The sequence below is a fragment of the Stegodyphus dumicola genome, chromosome 10 (genome assembly GCF_044657685.1).
Source record: "Stegodyphus dumicola isolate Sdum_Otavi_A_Nest chromosome 10, ASM4465768v1".
NCBI lineage: Eukaryota > Metazoa > Arthropoda > Arachnida > Araneae > Eresidae > Stegodyphus > Stegodyphus dumicola.
Genome location: NC_140777.1, coordinates 15,036,441 through 15,061,454, shown reverse-complemented (window position 1 = coordinate 15,061,454; position 25,014 = coordinate 15,036,441). Strand labels below are relative to the sequence as shown.

The window sequence follows — 25,014 nt, the reverse complement described above, 5'->3', positions numbered from 1 at the left end:
CATGTCTCCGTACTCGCTCATTCCAGCACTAAATTACATCAGTTGTTTACATACCATTTTGTAAAAGAACGGTCTCGAAGACCGTACATTTAATTCCTTAAAAATACACAAAAATGAAAGCTTTCCTTATTCAGCTGAGTCTCCCAACAGAAATGGAACTCTCAGCGCCCCTTGTACCAGTCATACCCTCTTTAAACAAATCCCACACATTGAAATTGAAATGTTATTTATTGCTTTTGGCAGAGGACAGCCCGGAGGACTTGGCCCAAAACAAAAAAATCTGATGTGTACACCACATGACTTCTTTGTACGGAATATTAAATTATACGAATTTTTTCTTGCATTTCATTTAAACTTATTGGATTGAATTAAATTTACTTCGCCGACAGCGCATAAAACACAATAGAATAAATGCATTCTTTAAAATTCACTCTAGTATTTGTTTACAATAGCGACACTCTGGCGCTAGATTCATTTAACAGTATTATATTTCGTTTATATTATAACTCAGAATGCACAAAATTTATATCATTTAAAGAATAGAATTATCTAATCATTGCCACATGTTCTATTCAAATACTATAATAAAGCTAGAACTATATATAAAAGAAATTAAGCAAACAAAACAAAACAGAAACAGTTTTTCACAGACGATTGAGTATTTCTCATTCAATTAATTCAGTTCTCACTTCGCGACAAGGCAAAAATGCATAAAAACTCAAAATATTTCTACTAAAAATTACTAATTATTAAAAATTAAATTATTAAAAATTAAGTAAATCTTAAACACTTATTTCCTCGAAAAAATTCCAGGAAGGATTAAGCATGATTTAAATCGCAATAATAAATGAAGGCGTTTATCTTTGTTGTTGCGAAGCTACGTTTCTTTAGATTGGCAACAAATACACTACTCATATGTTTCAAATGTAAACAAGCAATGGCCGCCATCAAAATAGGCTTAGCGGCACTTAAACAACTTTTAAATTGTTGATAATTCTAAAAATATTGCATACAGATTTACTAAAGGCACAAAAACCTTAACCGGAAGATAAAAACAACATAATTCAATCATTTTTTAAGCAAAAAATGTACAATTTACAAACATATATGAGTAAAGAAACTGAGATAACTGAGCCGGGTAACAGAGTGGATATATATATAAATATATTTATATATGTTTGGTGCGACCGATTGCAACCAAAATACGAGGTGCACATCTACATGCTATAGCAGTCATATATACAAAATTTCAACGTTCTGAGGCTACTCGTTTTTGAGTTATGCGAGATACGTACATACATACGTACGCAGATACGCCACGAAAATATCTCTTCAGAATTCATTTTAAATCAGTTTTATAATTTTTTTGGGGGAAAAAGAGTCCTTTATTCTGTCCTTACCTACTGATGTCACGCAAAAATATCGTTAAATTGCATTCGATAGTGATCAAAATGGATATTTTCGTTGAAATATGATGCCTGAAGTTTTTCGTGATTACAATACTTCCTGTTTACTTCGTACAAGGAAGTAAAAATGAAGAAAGTGGAGATAAATATTAAGATCAATTCTACATATTATCAGGAACATATCCGATACCCAGTTTTCAAATATGAAATACCTTCTCTTTAGTAACATTTCCATCCATGAGTAGAACTGCAGCAAAACGAAACAAGCAGCCACACATTAAAGTCCACTGCTAATTTTCTGGACACGTACGTACACGTACGTACATACGTACGTACGTACATACGCTCGTATAGTCGCCACGAAAAATTCTCTTCAGAATTCATTTTAAAGCAGTTTATAATTTTTTTTGGAGGAAACGAGTCTTTTATTCTGTCCTTACGTACAGATAGATATCACGCAAAACCATCGTTAAATTGCATTTGATAGCGGTCAAAATGGATATTTTCGTTGAAATATGCTGCCTGAAACTTTTCGCGATTACAATACTTCCTTTTTACTTCATACAAGGAAGTAAAAATGAAGAAGAATTTAACAGCGGATCTATAACAGTCTTAGTTCTTTACAGAACAAGACTCTAAATTTAACACTAAGTACTTGGCTGTCTACACTATCTCTAAATTAATAAACTAAACTTTAAACTTTCACGAACACAGTAAGAAATAGTATAAATTTTCAGTAAGATACTTCTGAACGTGGCAAAATGTCTTAGTATACCGGCACAGATAACCTTAATTTCTACTTTTAACTATAAGGCATGGGATTAAAACTGCATAACTTTCCAGTTTGAGCAAATATTGGGACATGAGACAAGAAGGATACGCTAGAATTTAGCTCAAATATAACACTAGTGAAATCTAAAAATAACTATTATAGCTTTAAAATTAAGATATGCATATAATATAAGAATGTAAGTTCTTTCTTATATTATATGCATATCTTAATTTATCCTTTCATCTAAATTGGTATTTTATTTAAAATGCGCTTCTCATGAATTACATTATATTGGAGGAATATGAATGCAGATCGTTCGAATTGATTAGAGTGTATCAAATTTATTTTCTTCAAATATTTGAAAGATTTAACGATATTTGCATCCTGTTGGAGATTCATTTCAAATATATATATACAGTGGTGGCCAAAATTGTAGTCACTTTTGGAAATTTTTATGTTTTTGAAATTTGTATGCTTATAGAAAATATTACGTTTCGCAAAATGCAAACTTGTATACATCATTTTAAAGAGAATTTATTACTGAATGCAATACAAAACACAAAATTCAATTATTTGCAATACAAAAAAAGTTATATGTCCTTTAATATAAATAAAAAACACGGTTATGAAGTGGTTTGCAATGTCTAGCTTTCCTGGCCAATCACTGCTCCTGTTCTGAGAGCCAATCAAATGTTAGTAACTGCCAGTAGAAGCTGACATCATGTTTACACTTGAAACAATTCATTATTTTCCTTTGTTCTGTAGAAGGAGGACTTGTTTCTTATACACTGCAATTACAAGCAGGAATTTTTGTAAAAATTTTTAATATTTAGTCAAGAAGCAATGAAATCAAATAAAAGAGTAGATTGGACACCTAGAAAGAGATGTAATATTATTGTGTTACGAGAAAGTTGTCTTTCCTATGCTGAAATTGAAAAACAGGTGGTGTTTCAGTAACTACATCTGGAGTTCGAAAATTTTGTTTACGATATCAGGAGACAAATTCAATAAAAAACAAAGAAGGAAAAGGCCGAAAAAGGTGCACCACATCTATTGATGACAGAAGAATAAAAAGACTATGTCTCCAAGATAGAAAAATGTCATCAGCGGCCATCAGAAGTGATCTGAATGATGCTGGTGTTTCTGTCAGTTAAAGAACAATCAGGAGAAGATTAACAGATGTTGGATTGAGAGGTAGAATTCCACGAAAAAAGCCTTATCTTAATTTTCAGCAACGAAAAAAAAGACTACAGTGGACAAAGGAACACATTAATTGGACAGATGATCAGTGGTCACAAGTTATATGGAGTGATGAAACTAAGATATCGTTATTCGGTAGTGATGGGCGAAAATATTTAAGACGTAGAATAGGAGAAGAGCTACATTCTGACTGCATTCAAGCAACTGTGAAGAACCCAGTTAGTGTTATGATTTGGTCATGCATGTCAGCAGATGGTATTGGTCGCCTTCATGTCATCGATGGAACACTGAATGCCGGAAAATACATTGACACTATTCTAGAACCAAACCTTCTACCTTCCATCAGAGATCTCTTTCCCAACAATGCTTCGTTTATTTTTCAGCAGGATTTTGCTCCTTGCCACAGGGCCAAAATATCGAAAGCGTGGTTTCGTACAAAGAGCATTAAATTGTTGTCATGGCCAGGAAATAGTCCTGACCTCAATCCTATCGAAAATTTGTGGCATCGTTTGAAAACTCTTGTCCGAATGAGGCTCCCATCAAATAAAAGGGAACTAATTGAGGCTATAATTGTTTCCTGGCATCATGTAATAACGAAAGAAAGTTTAAAACTCTTGTCAGCTCAATGAAACGTCGATGTGAAGCTGTAATTAAAAATAAAGGGTACCCTACTAAGTACTGATAACTCACTGCAATCATCACTATATATCGATAACTATTATCGTTTAACTTTTTTTGTATTGCAAATAATTGAATTTTGTGTTTTGTATTGAATTCAGTAATAAATTCTTTTTAAAATGATATATGCGAGTTTGCATTTTGTGAAACGTAACGTTTTCTATAAGCATACAAAGTTCAAAAACATAAAAATTTCCAAAAGTGTTCACAATTTTGGCCACCACTTTATATATCTTTGAAATCCGGGGAATTCTATGTTTGACTCACCTTTTTATTTTCACTTTTATCTGAACATCCGACTGCCCGCAGGTGCAGGTGAAATAAGTATCATCACAGACACCTAGGTTTACCCCTTTTCCTGTGCAGATCTGAAAGATAGCTCCAAGAAGAAAAGCAGCTGTAAAATTAAAATAATTAGTAATACCATTTTTCGAATTTATTAAACTTTCAGAAAAAAGATACATAGGCGGAAAAATGTTAACATAATTAATTCGTTCTTAGGCGTTTGATATTAGTCCTATACATTTTAGACTTGGGTTATGAACGCAAAAATCAAATATATATATATATACGGTAGGATCCAGCAAACTCGACCTAATGTGGATTAAGAGGGTAGGAATATCTCTTAATTTAAAGATGAAGCTTATTCACAGCTCCTGCTATTTCGTCCAACTCTTAAATCCACAGCAATTTTACTTTCGTATTTCCTCGTGTACATCCTTCGCGTATTTTGTCTCCCTCGCATTCTAGCTCGAGGTTCTGAAAATTCTTTAAATGGTAGCATAACTTCCTCCACCCCTGTAGAATTTTCCTCTGAGGGTTAGTTTATGAATAAATTGTATTACCTTGATAATTTTTGTCTTTTATTCAGCGTTTTCAATTTGTGTTTGTATTTTTGTAAAAGCATTTCATCCGATTTACTTTCCTTTGCATTTATTATTTGAAAAGCATTTTGCGCAGATTCTCCGTTAGTCTACCCGGGGGTGGCAGGTGTTCTCACGCTTGAAAAATTTTACAAAAATGTGATTTCACCTTACTTCTATTATTTACGTTCCAATTCATTGTAGCCTTAAACCTATATCACATCTAGAAGCTACCGTCAGCGGCGCATCGAAATCTTTCACAGAAATTTGGCTTTCAGGCTATATGATTGAATAGCTAACACGAGTTCTTTGTGGACGAAGGGCAAAATCAGTGAGAAATTTTCATCTCGATGGTAAAATGGTCCGCGTAGCTGCGCAGGACAAAGATTACGACGAGACATGCTTCAGCTGGGAACCCTCTAGTGGTAGGAGAAGGTAAAGATCGTTTGTCAGACCCATTACCTAATGATGGATGTGCTCGAATTTCCGAAATCCAGGTCTTTTGTATGCTTCTTCTTCTCCTTAGTTCCTTTGAGGGGGTTCATACACCTCAAACCCCTTATGATAGTTTCTTATGACTATTTCAAGAATTGGAATATTTTACTTATTTTAAAAGAAATTACTTCCAACTTTTTACAGACTACATAATATAGCTGCTTTGGGAACTAGTAACCAGAAAGTTTGTGTTGCCACAAATATTTTTGTAATTTAATCCGCTTTGTGACAAAATTTTTCGTCATGTTTCCACCTTGCTCGCACGATATTTTAAAAATGGTTAATGGTACATACTTGAAATTTGATGGAATTCTTTATGTGGGCACTATTTCCTAACTGAATCAATAATCTGATGAATATTATAAAAAATTTTATGCACGAAAACATTACAGACATTTTTAATAAAATGCATTTTATAAACTCAACTCCAAATAAAATAAAAACTTAACATGAAATTCTTAAAATTTTTGGTTCACAGTAGTTTCGAAATGTTATAAAAGCTATATATTAAATATGGAATTAAATTATGCAACAGAATGTTTCAAACTGTGCGAGCAAGGTGGAAACATTACGAAAACTTTTGTCACGAAGCAGATTAAATTATAAAAATATTTGTGGCTACACAAGCTTTCTGATTACTATTTCAGAAAGCAGTTATGTTATGTAGTCAGCTGTAAAAAGTTGGAAGTAATTGCTTTTAAAATAAATAAGTTATCCCAATACTTGCAACAGTCACATATTCGAATATTTTATCGGTTTTAATGTGTATGAGTCTCCTTAATGTTCCACTCGGGAACTGCGATTCAAGTTCATTCAAGTGAGTTGTCGCGAAGCTTTATAAAGTAATGAACAGTTCAAGTATCCTCATGCATCGGCTCAGTATCCGTTATATATTGTAATATTAATATTACTATGTAATCTTACTGGAATGTGGGTTTTTTTTAAAGAAATAATATTGTGAAAATTACCTGTAGTTCATCTATGATTACTTTCTATTTGTACCCGCGTCTCTTCGGATATTAAATTACTCGTATAATTTTCCCCTTTTAATCTTCGGACGATAACATTAGTTAAAAATACAGGCGTTGGACGAAGGTATGGAAACACCGACATAAAAACACACTGCTGTAACTAATACGATATAGGAAAACTGTTGGCATTTCAAAGCAGCTTGCAGTCTTCTCGGAATGGATGAATAGAGGTCTGTTTGGCTTTGCAAGAGAATCTTGTACCATTTATCCTTTGAAATGTCGGCAAGTTCAATTAACGATGATGGCGGTGGATAGCGATGATGCAGATTTCTTTCCAAAAAGACTCAATAATGTTGCTATCTGGCGATTGTGGTGGCAATGGTAGTGTGAAAGTTCATGCTCATGCTCAGAAAGCCAGTCGTGAACGATGTAAGCCGAATGAACAAGAACTCTGTCGTCTTGGAATACGGCATCACTATTGGGAAACAGAATTTGTACAATAGGATGGACGTCATCAAATGGTCACATAATCCTTGGCAGCAATGTGATCTTGCACAGTAACGATGGGTCCTGTGGAATACCAAGATATGGCTGCCAAACAATGACCGAATCCCCGCAATGTTTCACTCTCAAGAACAAACAGTATTGGAGCGGCGTTTGCCAGATATAAACTCGCCTAGAAGTTGGAAAGAGTGTGAAACAAGACTCATTCGACCAAAAGACTTCTATCCCCTTCGCGCCGACTGTCACGTATACGTGCCAGCAACGAACACACTTTTCTACCGGCCGACACGCAGGCGTGCCAGAGGATTGTTCCGTTCTCTACCGACTGTCACGTATTTCTGCCAATACTTTGGAACGTTTTTCAAATTATAATTTCTGCCACAAGATGGCACTAGATGCCACAAGATGTATGTCCATATGGTTTCAGATACATGTAAATTAGACCTTCTACTCGAAATGAGAGAAGCATGACTCACATACACGTGTTTTTGATTATATAAACAAACGGGGAAATAAATGTTTCCGAATGGCGTGATTTATCACGTCTCTTTAAATCGCACTTTATTCGCACGTGGTAGTTGTTTACTGTAAGTAGAGAAGTTTTATTTGCTCTAAAGCGTTGGGTATTTCGGTTTGCAGTTCAGTTTTTAGAAAATAATTAGATCTTGTTAGACGTAAATTCTTTGTTTTTACCGTTGTTTTTACCGAAAATGTTTAACAGAGCATGAAATAGCAGAAATGATGCAAAATATTTCAGATATTGATTCTGATATTCTGATATTGATTCTGAAAGATTAACTGAAAGACATTTTCCAAAACTTTGTTCGGAAGAGACTGATAAGAAAATGAGACGACGATGCTTCGTTTGTTCACATTCCCGGAAAAATCCTCCAAAACGGCAAATGAGTTATTACGAGTGCAAGGAATGTAACGTAGGACTGTGTGTAGATCCCTGTTTTCAAATTTTTCATACGAAAAGAGAATTTTAAGTAATATATTTAGTTTTCAGATGTATAATGTTAAAATTCATAAAATGGTGAGTAATTAAAATAAAATGTGTAAAATATGCATTTAAACAAGAAATAAGGTAATTAAAGTATATATATATATAAATATATATAAAGCATAAGCCGTTTAAATACTCTATAGAGCATTATTAAACAATGCGTTGATACTTCCGAAATTTCATGGATTTCGGCTTAGTAGCAAAAAAGCCCCCGGCCCTGGAGAGACGCTCGCGTAAGACACTGCCGGCCTCAGCGATAAGCGCGCGTTTTCGCTACCCGGCTCGAAGGGGCTATTGCTCTGCAGTCCCGGTTTTATAACTTTGTTCTCTTACAGACATTTTGATCACTGATGAGTGGCTTTTGAATTGCAGCACGCCCAAAAATAACCTGCTTGTGGAGCTCCCTTCGTGTTGTTTTGGTGCTGACAGAGTTTGCGAATACTACATTCAGTTCAGCAGTCCCTCCACAATCCTCTTCAATGATCCTCTGTCTTGACCAATGAACACACATTTTCGTCCGCGCTGTGATTTAGCAGATGGGGTTTTTCCGGTTTTCCTGCATAAGTTAAAAATCTTAGATAGTGTGCCTCTTAAAACACAAATACTTCAGCTACCTTCGTTACAGAAGAATCCCCATACCAGCCCCAACAATTTTCCCACGTTCGAATTCATTTAGCTCCGATATGATGCACTTACAAATGCATAGACACGGTCTCAATAACGAATGACACTTGCAGCGTATTGAGGATGTTGTACAGGTGGAGTTAGTGAGCATACACATCCGCGCCATCAACAGCTTCTGCAAGAATAAAACATTTCCGTTCAAACATGCATTTTACGAGGTGTTATATAGTTTCGTCCAACCCCCGTAGGAGAAAATACGGTGACTCTTTCCTCTTTGTCCAATCTCTTAAAACATCCAGTTTCAATATATAAGTTCCATTGTACTGTTAATTTGTTTTCTTTTCTTCTCGTTGAACATTTCTCTTGCACAGTCACTATAATATTATATTTTTAAGCTTGGATACAAACTAAAGACCTGTATCCAAAATAAACTCAAAATTTAGCTTATAGTAGGGTACAGGCATAAACCACCAAGAAAGCCTGCTAACGGAAAGAAATAGGAGTGGTAGTCTTGACTTTCTGCAGCCACTTTATTATTGTTGTTGTGGCTTATCTCACTTGTCTCACCTAATCAAAGCAAGTCGCGAATTTTGTCATCCAAAGGAGCGCGAGATTACGTTCGGTCGTCGTCATCAGCCTTGAACACCATAGAAGTAACAGTAAGACTTAACCCAGCCCCGCCTCAATTCTGATGGACAACATCCAGGGGACGGGTCCAAGGATCTCCCACCCCTCTTTCCCTACCACCAAAGCACTCGACTGGACATTCTGTTTATAGATCGATCGTCGCAAACACAACCTTGGTTCACATTCTGTAGCGCTGAGAACCAACCGTCCAGAAGGGTTGTTAATTACGTACTGCGGGGCGAAGTATCACATGAGCATCTTCTCTTCGCCGGAAAGAGGGAAAATCCCTGTGTTGTCGGGAAATCCTGTCATCACATGCTTTTCGCACATTTGGTTCACAGGAATTATTGTTCGTGTCGATTTTAAACCTGGAAACCAAGCATGTAGATTTCTTTTATATATATATATGTAATATATTCAGTGAGCAGGAATTTTGATAATCCACAATGACTAACGAATTGGAGGCGAAGGCATATTTAAATCTTCAGTTTTATTTTCGACAACATGTTGCGGCTACACACAATTCGGCACATTAAATGCGTCTGTTCAAAAAGGCTTACACTTTTGATAATTTTGTAGCAAGAAAGCAGAGCAGACAGACAGCAGTATAGATAGGCCAAAGCGTGAAAAGCAAGTGCGTAATGTTCAGGATGAAATCTCAAGTCAGAGTGAGTTATTTTTGGTTCTCAAAGCATTCTGATTGGATAGTTAATATTGCTGTAAAATTATTATTGGTTGTTAAAGAGTTTTAGCTCCGTTTACATCATCAGAATTATGTAACGGCATGGATTTTTCTGGAAATGACGCAGTGCAGAGAGGACTTACTATTTTTAGAATGATAAGGGAAATTAATTTAGGCTGCTAATTTAATGTTTTACATATTCTTTTTCTTACATATATATATATATGTAATAATAAAATTCCATAGTCAAGAATACACTTAAAATTCTAACTGTATGTTCTTTTCATTTTTAATGGCGACGGTCTCTTATTTGATAGTACGTGGAATTAAATCTACAGCCCCGTAGTCAAGTTGTTTTTCCCGCCTTTTCTACACGTACAGTTATAGAATGTTCTGGAAATATTTAAAGCGAACTGGATTGGCTGACGAGGCTGACGTCATTTCTTTGAAGCTCCGCCTTTCCAGGGGCTATAAAAGGACTCGCAAAAGAATATCGGTGCTTTTTCTTAAATGTCACGATGCAGTAAACTTCATACAAATGTTATTAGTAGTTCTTTTTTATTTACTCCCGATGTCTGATTTTGTAACTGCTATTTCTCCTGAAATATAATAAATGGATCCTGTTTTTTAAACTTATCGTCTGATAACTTAAGCTACGACTACATCTATGATTCTTCACCAATCTATTTATTCCGGACAAAAATAATCTATGAATTTTATAAGAACAGTACATAATCCACAGCTTAGTTTAAAAATAAAATCACTAAAAAGCACACAGCTTATTGTTTTAGCAAAAGTATACTTTTGCAATATAGAAAAAAAAAAAAAAAAAATGTGGTTAACAAGTTTTCACCTTTTTTGAGCGGGAATATTCAGATCGTAAATATTTAACATGACATTTGCAAGTATTACAAGAATATTCTTCTCCTCTCCTTAAAATCAATTTCGTGTTTTTTTTTAATTAATTTTTTATTTTTTAAAGCCAGTCTGAATAATCATGCATACAGATTTTAGCAGAAAAATTTTTAAAAAAATGTCATGATTACTTAGTACATAATAATTACTTAAGTAATTATAATAACAATTTATTATGGAATAATTATTATAACTAATTATTAAGAAATTTCTTTTTTCAGTGTAATAATGTACATACATTTAAGCTCAAAAACAAAAAATACATATAATAGTTATTAATCATAATTCAGTTGTAATAATTATTTACCATAGTAAAATTTGTGTAATTAATTATAATAAGATTAGAACTCCTTTTACTAATAATAAAATGAAGATTATTTAATAAAAAAATAAGTAATTATTAGCTATTTATTACAGTTTATCATTATTTATATACAGCAAAATTAAATTTTGAAGACACTCGTATTATTATTTCTAATAAATAAATTCACAAAATTAAACAAAATGTAATGAAACATTTAATTAAAAATGATGATCATATTTCAGCTTAGATAACTTAAAAGTAGTTATTTCCTTAATTGAACTCGTTGAAAGCGGCGAATATAAACAGAGAAGAAATAAGAATGGAAAGAATGCCTACATGACTTAGGTGCATCCTGCTTATTTTATGAATAAATCGGTTCGAATAGCGCATGCGCGTTTCCGCTCATGGTCGCGGCTGTAAAACTATACTATGTTCTTTAAGTGCACACTACCGCACAGACACTATACATTTGAAAACATTCATGCTTTCACGAGGATTCGAAACCGAATCCAACGAATGATGCAGCAGCCAGGAACATTAAACACTATATCGATCGGGGCGGCTACTTGACTACAGTAAGGAAGGAACGGAATATATGGGCTCACATTCGTCATAGAAGTAGCAATAAATACTGTCACAGTAAGAAAAGGACAAAAACTACAACAATTGAATACTATAACAAATGCTTGAATAGAACTGGAAAACATATTTATATTTGCACGCATAAATATGTATTGCATTTACAATAATAATTTAAATGTGCTTATCATTGTTTGCACGAAAGAGGCAGGTGTACAAGATAATTTAATCAGTAAATTTATAAATAAATAAATTTATAAATAAATTTGCCATTTAATCTATTATCAAAAAATCTGATGTGTACACCACATGACTTCCTTGTTAGGAATATTATACGCCTTTTTTTCTTGCATTTCATTTAAACTTATTGGATTGAATTAAATCTACTTCGCCGACAGCGCATAAGCCACAATAGAATAAACGCATTCTTTAAAATTCACTCTATTTGTTTCCCATAGCGACACTCTGGCGCTAGGTTCACTTAACAGTATTATATTTCGTTCATATTATAACTCAGAATGCACAAAATTTATATCATTTAAAGAATTATCTAATCGTTGCCACAGGTTCTATTCAAGTACTATAATAAAGCTAGAACGATGTATAAAAGAAATTAAGCAAACAAGACAAAAAAGAAACAGTTTTTCACAGACGATTGAGTACTTCTCATTCAATTAATTCAGTTCTCACTTCGCGACAAGGCAAAAATGCATAAAAACTCAAAATATCTGTATTAAAAATTACGAAGTAAATCTTAAACACTTATTTCCTCGAAAAATTCCAGAAAAAGGATTAAGCATGATTTAATTCGCAATAATAAATGAAGGCGTTTGTTGTTGCGAAGCTAAGTTTCTCTAGATTGGCAGCAAATCCACTATCCTGCTGTTTCAAATGTAAACAAGCAATGGCCGCCATCAAAAAATTATTAGGCTTAGCGGCACTTAAACAACTTTAAAATTGTTGATAATTCTAAAAATATTGCATACAGATTTACTAAAGCATAAAAACCTTAACCGGAAGATAAGAACAACAAAATTCAATCATTTTTAAAGCAAAAACTGTACAATTTACAAACATATAGGAGTAAAGAAACTGAGATCACTCAGCCGAGTAACAGAGTGGATATATATATATTAATATATTTATATACGTTTGGTGTGGCCGATTGCAACCAAAATACGAGGTGCACATCTACATGTTACAGCAGTCCTATGTACAAAATTTCAACGTTCTGAGGCTACTCGTTTTTGAGTTATGCGAGATACGTACGTACGTACATACATTCGTACAGACGCCACGAAAAATTATCTTCAGAATTCATTTTAAAGCAGTTTTATAATTTTTTTTGGAGGAAAAGAGTATTTTATTCTGTCCTTAAGTACAGGTATCACGCAAAAACGTCGTTAAATTGCATTCGATAGCAGTCAAAATGGATATTTTCGTTGAAATATGCTGCCTGCAACTTTTCGCGATTACAATACTTCCTTTTTACTTCGTACAAGGAAGTAAAAACGTTTTACATATGTTTATAGTCTCTACTCTGCAAGAATTAACAAGGTAATAGGAGTTAAGAAGGCTAAGAATAAATTAAATTTATGTAATGGTTCTAAATCGAAAGCTTTTAATATGAATATATCAGAGATACTTACAAGCAACTAATTCAACCGACTTCATTTTTTAATCTGCTATTCATTCAGGAAAGCAGCAAATATAAGCTAACTAAATCTGGCAAAATCTTCTTCCTGCTGTAATTCTACGAAGTAAACTTATCATGTATAGAATAAGCCAATCGTCAACTTGTAACACAAAACAAAACAAAAACACGTTTGAGCACTATTGAAATCGGAAGGTCAATATCTTCATCGGATGCCACTAAGAGATCGCAAAGTGTTCAAGGTTAGTCGCAAGAGTAGGATTTCCCGCGATAATCAGAGTATTTTATCGTTCGGGGAAACACACTTAAGATTTTAAAAAACGATTATATGAATTTCGTGGAACTGTTTAAAAATAACGAATTCATCTGCGTAGATCAATTTATTTAAAACAGAGAGATGTAAGCAAAATTTTTTGGAGAGAATAATACTACTAAAGCATTTTTAAATGCTGAATATATTCTGAAGTTTCCAAAGGGAAGCTGATTCTCTACAGAGACTCTTCGTACATTTTTTAGATGACTTTAAAAAAATCGTCTGCGTGGAAGAAATTTTTTTAACTGAAGCTATATTTTTGAAAGTATAAATTATCGTCTGCTACCTGAAAGTTTTTGATTTTATGTGAAATGGTGCAATGGATGGAAGGCTATGTTTGTACTCTTTCCAAACAAAATTATTCGTATCTAATTATTAAAAAGCGCTGTGAAAACTGTGGTTTTCGATATCTAAAGTTACGATAAGGTAATATTGTCAACAAGAAGGGGAAACGAAAAACGTCAAAGTTTAACTTCAAATGGAAAAACTGTTTCAAATACATACTATCTACGTGATAAAGTGTTTGGCGTTCGGTTGGAGCTTTTTACAAGAGTAAAAAGAATTGGATTTTTGTCAATTTTCTTTGACTTTTAAAGTGAAAATAGGTCGATGTGTACATGGATAAAGTCAAGGGAGTGCGCAATGCCATTTTTGTGCAATTCTGGGATGAATTTTTTTTTAAGCGAAAATAGGTCGACATGTACATGGATACCGAGTATGTGCAATTCTTAAAAACGCGCCAAGCAGTAGGCGATTCTGCACTTTCCCCCAAAACGGAATATTTCGAATGTTGCAAAGGTAATATCTTCAGTGTTAAAAGAAAATCCGCCAAATCTAAGGATAGTTGCAAAATCATTAAAATGCTCAGCATCATTTGTTAAGAAATGATCACTGCTTATTTGAGGTTTAAAAAGGCGAAAAAACGTAATGTGAATCGTCTTCCCCCACAATACTATGTCACCGAACGCAGAACACGCTGCAGAATTCTTCATGAGGAACTGCTTTAAGACTATTCGGACAAATATGGATAATGTTAACGCAACTGGATAAATCTTGGGTACATTCATATGACTGTAATAAAAAGAAATCCATTTATTCTTATCATTTAAGAGGGGGAAAAAGTCTTAAAACATGGTTCAAAGAATCTAAAGAATGTTTTCCAAAGGAATTTGTGATTGTTGCTCGTTTTTCATGTAACGGAAAATTAAAAATAAAAAGAGTGGGAAAAAATGTTCAGATCAACCTCCACATATTATCAGGAATATATTTTATACCCGCTTTTCAAATTTTATAACCAGTTTTCAATTTGTAAACGTTTTTCGATGCCCTTGACAATGCATTTGCTACTTTTATTTTATGCTCCAAATATAAAATTATTTTAGATAAGATACATTTTTTGACATTAACGTAGTATTTAATTTGAACTTTTTAAAAATGTTTAAGTTTCAAAACATGAAAAAAAAAAAGGCATAACCAATGTTATTATTTGGTATTTCAATACATTTTGCATATTGTTACATTTTAGATTTCCTTGCAGTGTGTAAATTGCAGGTATTTGTGAATTTAGATGAATTAGACGTTTTAACTGTTTCAAAAAATGAAGCAATAATGGTATGCTGAGTAAGACAATCAAAATTCCGATCTGATGACAATGAGGTTAAAGTTCAAATATGAAAGGAACAGTTCCTATTTATTATATTATCAAAGACTATTATAGTGGGTAAAATCGTTAAAAGAAATATTGAACGCTCTGCCAAAATATATTTACAAGAAAACTTGTATTTGATGATTAATGTATCCAAAAACGTGTTTTAAGTCAAAATTAAGTCAAAAGTTTGCAACTTGATGGCTAAATGTAAATATAAAATTATTTGTGCTAAAATATTTATAATTCAGCACATAAGTCAGGTTTAGTAAGGTAAAGCATGCAAGAAGGAAACTGACCTTGTTGAGTGCGTATTAAAAATAATGCATGTAATTTTCATTCAATTTATATGTATATGTTACGGTGAAACACCGAAATTTGGAGAATATCGACTTTCACCGGTGAATGTCAACATTCACATAGTCGCTTGGACTGATGAGGCATGTCCGAAATATTTTCCAAATACTCTTATTTCTGACTTACACCGATGAATGTCGACATTCACCATGTACCAATGGTGAATGTTGAACATATAAGAATATTATATTTCCTTCTCCGTAATTCCTTCGCGAAAAAACGCACTTGAAACTCAGAATAAGAACTTAAGAATATAAGAACTTAAAACACACAGTACGTTCAAAATGAGAAAGGAAAATAATAGAAGTTATAAACTTACCAAATTATGTGATTCAAATCTTATTTATTGCAACAACTTAAACTATTATGACACTTTGAATTGCACAAGAGGCCCTTGCTTTTACAACTGCATTTGTTTGTGGAAGACTTTCTTTTGGAATGGCAGCGTGTACATATACTCCTCTCTTTTCGACCTACACCAGAGCATATCTGTGATTGTCGACATACACCGGTGAGGGTCCAAATGTACAAGAATGTAAAGAAATATTCGATCTTTCACCGACGTATTTGGTGAATGTTGACATTCTCCAATTTCGGTCTTTCACGGTAACATATACATATTTCTTATGTAAAGCTTCTGATATGTGCTAAATTAATGTAAATGACTCGAAAAATACAATGAACGTTTGGCTTGATTTTTATGATTACGGCAAAGTCTCGACGGCAGTCTGCCTAAGGCAGTGATGCCTAAGGCCCAAAATTAGAAAATTGCCTTAGATTAAATCCCCATCGGAGAGAGGTTTACCATGTTTTGCCAGGCACAAAGCAATGTGAAAGCTGGTGGTTGTTAGATGGTTTGTCTTAAAAAGATAATTACAAAAAACCACTTTCTGGTTATTAGAATTCTTCAACCTCCCTTCAATAAACACCTTCCGTTCAGCTTCATCAAGTTCGGCAACATCTTGTGGTTGGTGTTAAAGTGCCGTAAGTAAGTGAAAAGTAAGCCGTAAGTAAAGATAAGTATGTAAGTGAAACGTTCAAGAACAAACTAAAACACTTATTTAATTTACCAACTATAATTTTATTGTGATTATTGATTAAGGAAGTAATATTTTAGTCGCATGCCGGCTGATGAGGTTTTGCGTGCCTAATGTGACACGCGTGCCATAGGTTCGCCATCACTAGCCTAAGGGTAAGTATGCCTTCGTGGAGGACTTTCTGAAGGAAATTGGCTCGTATGCACGTTAAGTATGGGGAAAGAAACGAAAGCGCCCATGCTGCCAGCCCGTTTGCGGAATTCACCCCTCAGACCGAACTCAGTGTTCAGCGACTTTACCGCTCGGCCCTACAGTGAAAGAAAAGAGAATAAAGATTTGCGTATGCCGAAAATGAATTCACTCTATTTGTTTCCCATAGCGACACTCTGGCGCTAGGTTCACTTAACAGTATTATATTTCGTTCATATTATAACTCAGAATGCACAAAATTTATATCATTTAAAGAATTATCTAATCGTTGCCACATGTAATTAAAGATAAAGCTAGAACGATGTAAAAAAGAAATTAAGCAAACAAAACAAAAAAGAAACAGTTTTTCACAGACGATTGAGCATTTCTCATTCAATTAGTTCAGTTCTCACTTGGCGACAAGGAAAAATACATAAAAATTCAAAATATCTGTATTAAAAATTACTAATTATTAAAAATTAAGTAAATCTTAAACACTTATTTCCTCGAAAAAATTCCAGAAAGGATGAAGCATGATTTAATTCGCAATAATAAATGAAGGTGTTATCTTTGTTGTTGCGAAGCTACGTTTCTCTAGATTGGCAACAAATCCACTACTCTGTTTCAAATGTAAACAAGCAATATATTTATAAATATATTTATATACGTTTGGCGCGGCCAATTGCAACCAAAATACGAGGTTCACATCTACATGTTATAGTAGTCCTATATACAAAATTTCAACGTTCTCAGGCTACTCTTTTTTGAGTTATGCGAGATACGTACGTACGTACGTACAGACGCCACGAAAAATTCTCTTCAGAATTCATTTTAAAGCAGTTATATATATATATATATATTTTGGAGGAAAAGAGTCTTTTATTCTATCCTTATGTACAGATATCACGCAAAAACATCGTTAAATTGCATTCGAAAGCGGTCAAAATGGATATTTTCTTTGAAATATGATGCCTGAAAATTTTCGCGATTACAATACTTCCTTTTTACTTCGTACAAGTAAAAATGGATTCTTTCACATACTTAAAACTCTGAAATAATGCAAAAAAAGAAAACGTATAAACTTATATTTCTATTTAGGACATAATTATAAAATGTTTGCCTCTGAACATGTCAAATCTTATTGATCTTAATGGCAGGTAACTGAGTGTTTTGGTAAACTTGAGGGGCTTGTCACTGCTTGAATTAAGTATAAGCGAAAAACCAAGTTTGGGCCTATCTCTTTCCTAGTTCCATGGTGGGTAGCTATCTGTGTCATGGAGGTAAGAAAGGAAGGAGTGGCCAAACCGGCACTAGAAGTGAAGCACTGCTCCAAAGCTTCGGTCACCAAATGGGGTGATTTTGTTTACATTCAGAAGCTCGCTTGACAGCTCTCTAATAGTATTTCGACACACGACAGTCCCATACATATCGAAAAAATGGGACACTTCCGTATAAAAGAAACATTCATACTGTGATGGATAATAGCAATTTGTATAGTTTAGTGACATTTACGCAAAAATCCCAATTTGATTATTTTTCGGTAACTAACAACACCGATTTTGATTATGAATTTGTTTTATAAAATTCTAAGCTATTGAACTACAAAAATATAGATTTTTAGCAAAAATATTATGCTTAAAGAATGAAAAATACCTTGCGATACATTTAAAATTGTATACAGTCAAAAGTCGTTAATCCGGACTCGTCGGGACTTCGGCGATTCCGGATTTTAGATTATGAGTTTAAATCGCGTAAGATGGCATGCAGAAATTCTAAAATTAAAAATATGAAACCGTAATTTATGAAATAAAGAACAATTATGATCTAAAGGGTATCAAAATTTACAGAAAAAAGCTTAATTTGTTTACTTTATTAAACATTTCTTTCAATGTAAGTTGTTTAAGTTGCTTCGTTTTATGTGATAATACTTTCTCTTTAATTCTATAAACAGACATAATTTTTTGTTCAGTTACAAAGTTCAGTTTTTGTTCAAGTCCCGTTAATTGCTGTGCCGAGAATACCGACTAACTTGTCAATCGAAATTTTTTCGTTTTCACTAACCTCTCTGTCACATTCTTCATGTCTTTATCCATTTTTTGCAGCAATTCCACTTTTTGTTTGATGGACATCGAAACATACTTTTGTTTTGTACGATCCTTTAGGAGCTCCAGAATCGGAAATTCTATTTGACATAATCGAAAGTTCAAGTTTACTTTTATAGTATTGCTCTTACAGTCTGCAAAAAATAATAATCCGGATCCAATTCGAAGTTTAAGGAACAACGCAATCATCAACATTAACTGAAATAGATAATTAGATAATTTTAGATTATGCCGTCCGTTATACATAAAACGTGCACGCAAAAACGTATTCTGCGCTTGCGCACACGTAAATGCGCAGTCGTAAGAGGTCTTACGCGCACGCGTAAACGCCTATGCACATGTGTCAACGCGGCGCATGCGCAGAAAGTTTTTAGCTTTGAGGTCTGGATTATAGATCATTCCGGATTATGGGTGTCCGAATTAACGACTTTTGACTGTATATCTTTCGATACCCTTGATAGAGTATTCGCTACTTTTATTTTATGTTCCAAACGCCAAAATGTTTTAAATAAAATAATTTTGTTTCATATCCACATATTATTGTAACATGTACATTTTAAAATTTTTTTAGAGGAGAGAATTTACTATTGCTCATTTTAAACTCATCATTTTATTCTTATATATATCGGAAAAATAATCACTTTGGGCTTACACGCTTTACTTAGTTATTATTATTTATTATATTATCAGAAAATTATTAAACTGTGTAAAATCACTAAAAGAGGTATTGAGTGCTCTGACAAAATATATTTACTAGAGAATTTTAATTTGATGATGAATGTATCCTAAAACGTGTTTTAAGTCAAAAGTTTGAAACTTGATGGCTAAATGTAAATATAAAATTATGCATTTTAAAATATTTTAATTAGGCACATAGGTCAGGTTAAGTTTTTATTCAGTAAGGCATGCAAGGGCTATCTGCCTAAAGGGAGAGATGCCATCGTGGAAGAATTTTGAAGAAAAACTTACCTTTGTGTGGGTATTAAAAATAACGCATATAATTTTCATTCAAATTATATTCATACATATTTTTTATGTAAAACTTTCGGGTATATGTTAAATTAGCATAAATTACTTTACTCAAAAAATATAATTAATGTACAGAAATTAAAGATTTGCACATGCATGAAATGAAAAATATGAAATATGCATGTACTTGCAAAAAGCATGTATCTGCCTTTAACAAAATACGTAAATATTTATTAAATTATTTATAAATGTATTTGAAATGAAGGATTTATTTATTCATAAACAACTGTGAAAATTACTGTGAAGAAATCTAATTATTAAATGTACCTAAATTTATAATGATTATAAATATTATCTAAATATATAACAATCATTTTTTAAAAAATCCTTATTTTATTCCCTTTCAGAAATATTCAGAGAAATAAAGTACTATTTAAAGTATTTCGCTATTAAAATAAAAGGTACTCGAATTTGAAGTGGACCAAATAGAGCATTAATTATAAACTGATTTCTAGTTATCGATTTAAAAGATGCCTCAGAAGTTAAAAAGTCATGACATATTTGAGAAAGTATTTTAGGAAGAAGCTCTATAAATAGCAAAGAAATAATGCATAATTTTAATAATAAAATAAACTTTGATCTTAATTTTTGTAATCCTTAACCGAATAAAATCGAATTATCTTAAAATTTTTGTTCTAATGTAATTAACGAAAACTTGTGAAAATATTTTATTCTGAGAAAACTGTACTGTGCATTTAATTCTGTTCAGAATGAAATGTTGTTTAAAAATGTATTCTTTTCATATACTTAGGACTCAAGTATTGTAGAAAAAGAAAATATATGCATTTATATGTATATTTACGATGTAATTACAAAATATTTACGATCGTGTCAAAACCCATTGAACTTAATGGTAAATGATCCAATGTTTTGGTCACCACGTAGGGATCGCCAGTGCTTCAGAGCAGGGTATGGGGGAAAACAGTAAAACGGTTAGGGCCACTCCATCTTACTTCCTACCTCCATGATCTGCGTCTGGGGGGGGGGGGAAGATGTTATGTAATTTTAGTATGAAACATTTTTCATTCTTGGTAAACAGTTGGGGGCAAAAAATCTTCATTTGTCCCTGGCGGCTGAAAAACCCCAACTTCAATTCTGTGTTCTTGGATGTCGTTTTCCTAAGGCTCATATTAACAAACCAAATACACAAAAATCCATATGAAAACTTCAAGTTATTTCACAGGTGTTCAATTAAATGGGATATATATTATTACAGTTTCTGTTTTTTTCCCTTCCCTTCCCTTTCTTTTTTCTTTGCTAAATAAGTGGGAGTTGCTATTTATTAGGAGAGGTGTGACTAGAGGCTTTGTCCATATGAAGCTCAAAGTTATTGATGCCTTTCCACCTAAGGCTGGAATGTCTTCTTCAAAAATTGGTTCTAAAAATTTTTGCTGATAGCATAGTGAATTAATTTTAGCTTTACTTGCGACTTTTTTCAGTTTTAATTCCGGATTGCAATAAAATTCTGCAACTATCATAATCTCGTTGGGAAACTACTATATATGCTGATAACTGTCATTTTCAACATTTGAAGAATAACAATGTGAAGTTCTTTGGTATGTTTGTTTTCTGTAATTATAGCTTAATGGGGCAAAAAGTACTCTTTTTGAGTTTTTAAATACTCCAATTATTTTGTGATACCTTCTTGTAAATGTTCATCTATAACAGCCTTGTAGTGTTCATGAAATTTCATATTCTTTTTAACTCTGTGTCACAGCAACTTAAAATTGATTTTCTGTTACCTCAAAGTTATTCCGTAATGCCCTACATTCCTTCCATGACAACCAAGCCAAATATCTATTGTCTTCAGATTTTATGGATTCTCAAAATCTTCTAGCATATTTTTAGATGCTAGAAATATATGTTAGAAGATTATGTTAGAATAGATGTTAAATGTTAGTCACAGAAGATGATCAGCACCATTCCTTCTTGTTCATTTTAATTTCAGCACCATTCCAGCATTCTTCTAGCAATCTAAAAACATATATTTCTAACATCATCTTCTGTGGCTTTCATCAGATTTATTAGAAATTCTGGAAGCTTCCAACTGCCATAAATTTCTCATATATTTGGACATCAAATCAACTTCTAAATTAGTTTTAATTTGTATCAAATCCTGTATGAAATTAAATGTTTCATACAGTACATACATTCTCTATTCTGCTCACAAAGCACCCCAATTTAGTTTCTAACCTTATGATTCAGAAATTTAGCAGACCTTTTCTGTACAGCCTCTATAATCAAATCTAACTTTTAAAGATTTCCTTTACTTACAATCCTGTCTGTTGCTAGCAACCTTGTGTGAAGGTTTGTGGCTGTAATCTATAGTAACCACCAGGTATTAAACTAAAGCTAAATTATCAGTTCACTTTGTGTAAAGTTTCTCTACAGGTGTTGTGTTGAATTTTCAGAGCAAGGAAAAATGTTTAGCAAGAAGAAAGGAAAATGCATTAATATGACAAGGAAAATGATGCCTTTTACAGAATGAAAAAGAATTTTTATTCCATTGCAATAAAATCCATTGCCATTTTTTTAAAGAGGAAAATATTAATAAAATTGCCATGGATTTAGATGTTAAATGAAATACTATGAATCTGTGAATAAGCCACTCCTTCTTCCATAAACTCGATATTTTCGGTAACTTGTCACCCTCTCAATCTACATTAGGTTTAGTTCGCAGGACTCTACTGTTATAAAAATACAATTTTATGAAGAAATTAAGAATAACATATTTTTTGTTACATGTTAAGTATTCAAAACAATTATTAGACATATGAAGTTAATTAAAACCTTAAGTATTATGCATTTGATGTTTAATATCATTTTCTGTTAAAAATATTTCATAATTTTTTTTTTTTTTTAAAATTTTCTGTTCTGCTTTGTAAATATTTTTATAGCTGTCAATATGTGTATAAAAATTTACAACATTACACTTAGTCATTATTATTTGAATTTGGTGCTTTAATTTTCAAAGAACAATATCTTAATGTTCTAGCAAATCTTAATTACATTTCACTCAATACAATCTTGATCCACCCTTTATTCAAGGATAACTTTCCTGCATGTGTCAACTTCCATTTTTGGCAGTGAGCGAAGTTCTATATGAATAATGTAATTTACTTCTGTATTCATAGTTTTCTAAGTATTATTTTATTTCATTAATTATTTGTAAATACCATACTTGGTTTAGCATTTTCTGCATGAATCATTTGGGGGGGGGGAAGAATGCTGAAGTGAAGCATGTATTTATTATTGCTATTATAACTGTATTTTATAGTTCCCTTTTCACTACAAATTGGCAACACAGTAATATAATACAGCTTCAAAATAGGCCTACACTCAATATCCATTTTATTAAGGTCATTTTTGAATGTTACTTCACAGCAAATTGCAATATGTTTATTTGTTAGCTTTTAGTGGGTGTCTGTAAGGAGGATGTAGGAAGATGAAGAAATTAAAATGAACACGAAGGAATAGTGCTGATTCAATAATACTCATGAAGCTTTATAAAAAGTTAAAGCATTCTTCTACACACAGTCCAATGCAGACCACTGACACCATGGAAGTATCATATTTACTTCCTTTTTTCACTAATTTCACTGCCCTAAAACTGAGAGGGAAAAGTTATGGGAATAATTTAATTCCTGAAGAACGTTGTTACAGTAAGAACATAACAAATGAAAATTAGCCAGTGACAGCCTACAGTAACCATCATATTATTTCTATAACAGAAACCTACATTTCAATATGAATACACAGTGATAATAACATTACAATATCTAATAAGATATCTTAATTTGTACTTCCTTGTAATTAACCTGAATCTTGCTGATTCTGAATGTTGTCTCTGCTACTTCTTAGGCCTTGAGTTATCCATAAATCATTAGACAAGGTAAATGTGCAGCTGACTTGGTGAGATCCAGACTGAATGCTAGTTTATGTTTGTTTCACTGTGATGAGTTAGTTCTTGTAATAGGCTACCATAAAGTTCAACACTTACAACGAAAAGGACCATCACATGTAGTCTGTAAAAGTTTGTCTTTGTTAGTGAAAACAATCACTACATGAATAAATCCAATTCACCATTTAGGGGAATTAGTTCTGAGAACAAAATAAGGAAGGAAAAGTTCTGTGAATATTTTTAAAATTTTCAGAACTTCGTGCTAGCTGGGGGAAAATTATGCAAGAAAATGTATTATTTAAATTTTAAAAAATTGTTTTCATCTAAAAGAAAATTTGGGCAAAACCAAAACAAAAGTCAGCATATGAGTTTTTGTAATGAAATGTAATTATGTTGAAAGTAATAAATATAATCTGTTTACAAAAGTATATTACTTATTTGCAATGGGTAATAGATTTCCACCTTAGTAATATTCTGACACTCATAAGCTTTTCTGCTATTTTACTAAAAATGACAGATCAAAGTTCCATTTTGCACTTGCGTGTACACAGTACAGTTTTTCAGAACTCACTCACATAGTCTAAAAATGAAGATACAATTTTAAGTATTGCAGCATGTAAAAAACTGTTAATCAGGTATATCAAATTACATAAAAGATGATCGTCAATATATGTAAATACAATAGTCCCACAAACTTAACAATCACTTTTCTAATTTCTAAAATCTGCTGTTCAAACAGAACATTACTTTTGAAATAATGCAGCAATTTATTAATAGGTAAACTGTCTATATAACAAATATAATATAGTCTATAAAACAAATATAATCTGTTTACAAAAGTATATTACTTATTTGCAATGGGTAATAGATTTCCACCTTAATAATATTCTGACACTCATAAGCTTTTCTGCTATTTTACTAAAAATGACAGATCAAAGTTCCATTTTGCACTTGCGTGTACACAGTACAGTTTTTCAGAACTCAGTCACATAGTCTAAAAATGAAGATACAATTTTAAGTATTGCAGCATGTAAAAAACTGTTAATCAGGTATATCAAATTATATAAAAGATGATCGTCAATATATGTAAATACAATAGTCCCACAAACTTAACAATCACTTTTCTAATTTCTAAAATCTGCTGTTCAAACAGAACATTAC

General features: G+C 32.6%; 1 protein-coding gene across 1 annotated transcript in view; it reads right to left on the bottom strand.

The window, feature by feature from the left end:
* The window catches only part of LOC118187151 (limulus clotting factor C-like), a 120,891-nt gene extending 107,468 nt beyond the window's left edge, over positions 1-13,423 (bottom strand). The window contains exons 1-2 of the mRNA XM_035357357.2: positions 13,276-13,423; positions 4,324-4,453 (exon numbers count right to left, since the gene is read on the bottom strand). Of these exons, the coding sequence (XP_035213248.1) occupies positions 4,324-4,453; positions 13,276-13,300 (155 nt within the window). The 5' untranslated portion in view covers positions 13,301-13,423. The remainder of the gene's footprint in view (positions 1-4,323; positions 4,454-13,275) is intronic.
* Between the last annotated feature and the right edge of the window lie 11,591 nt (positions 13,424-25,014).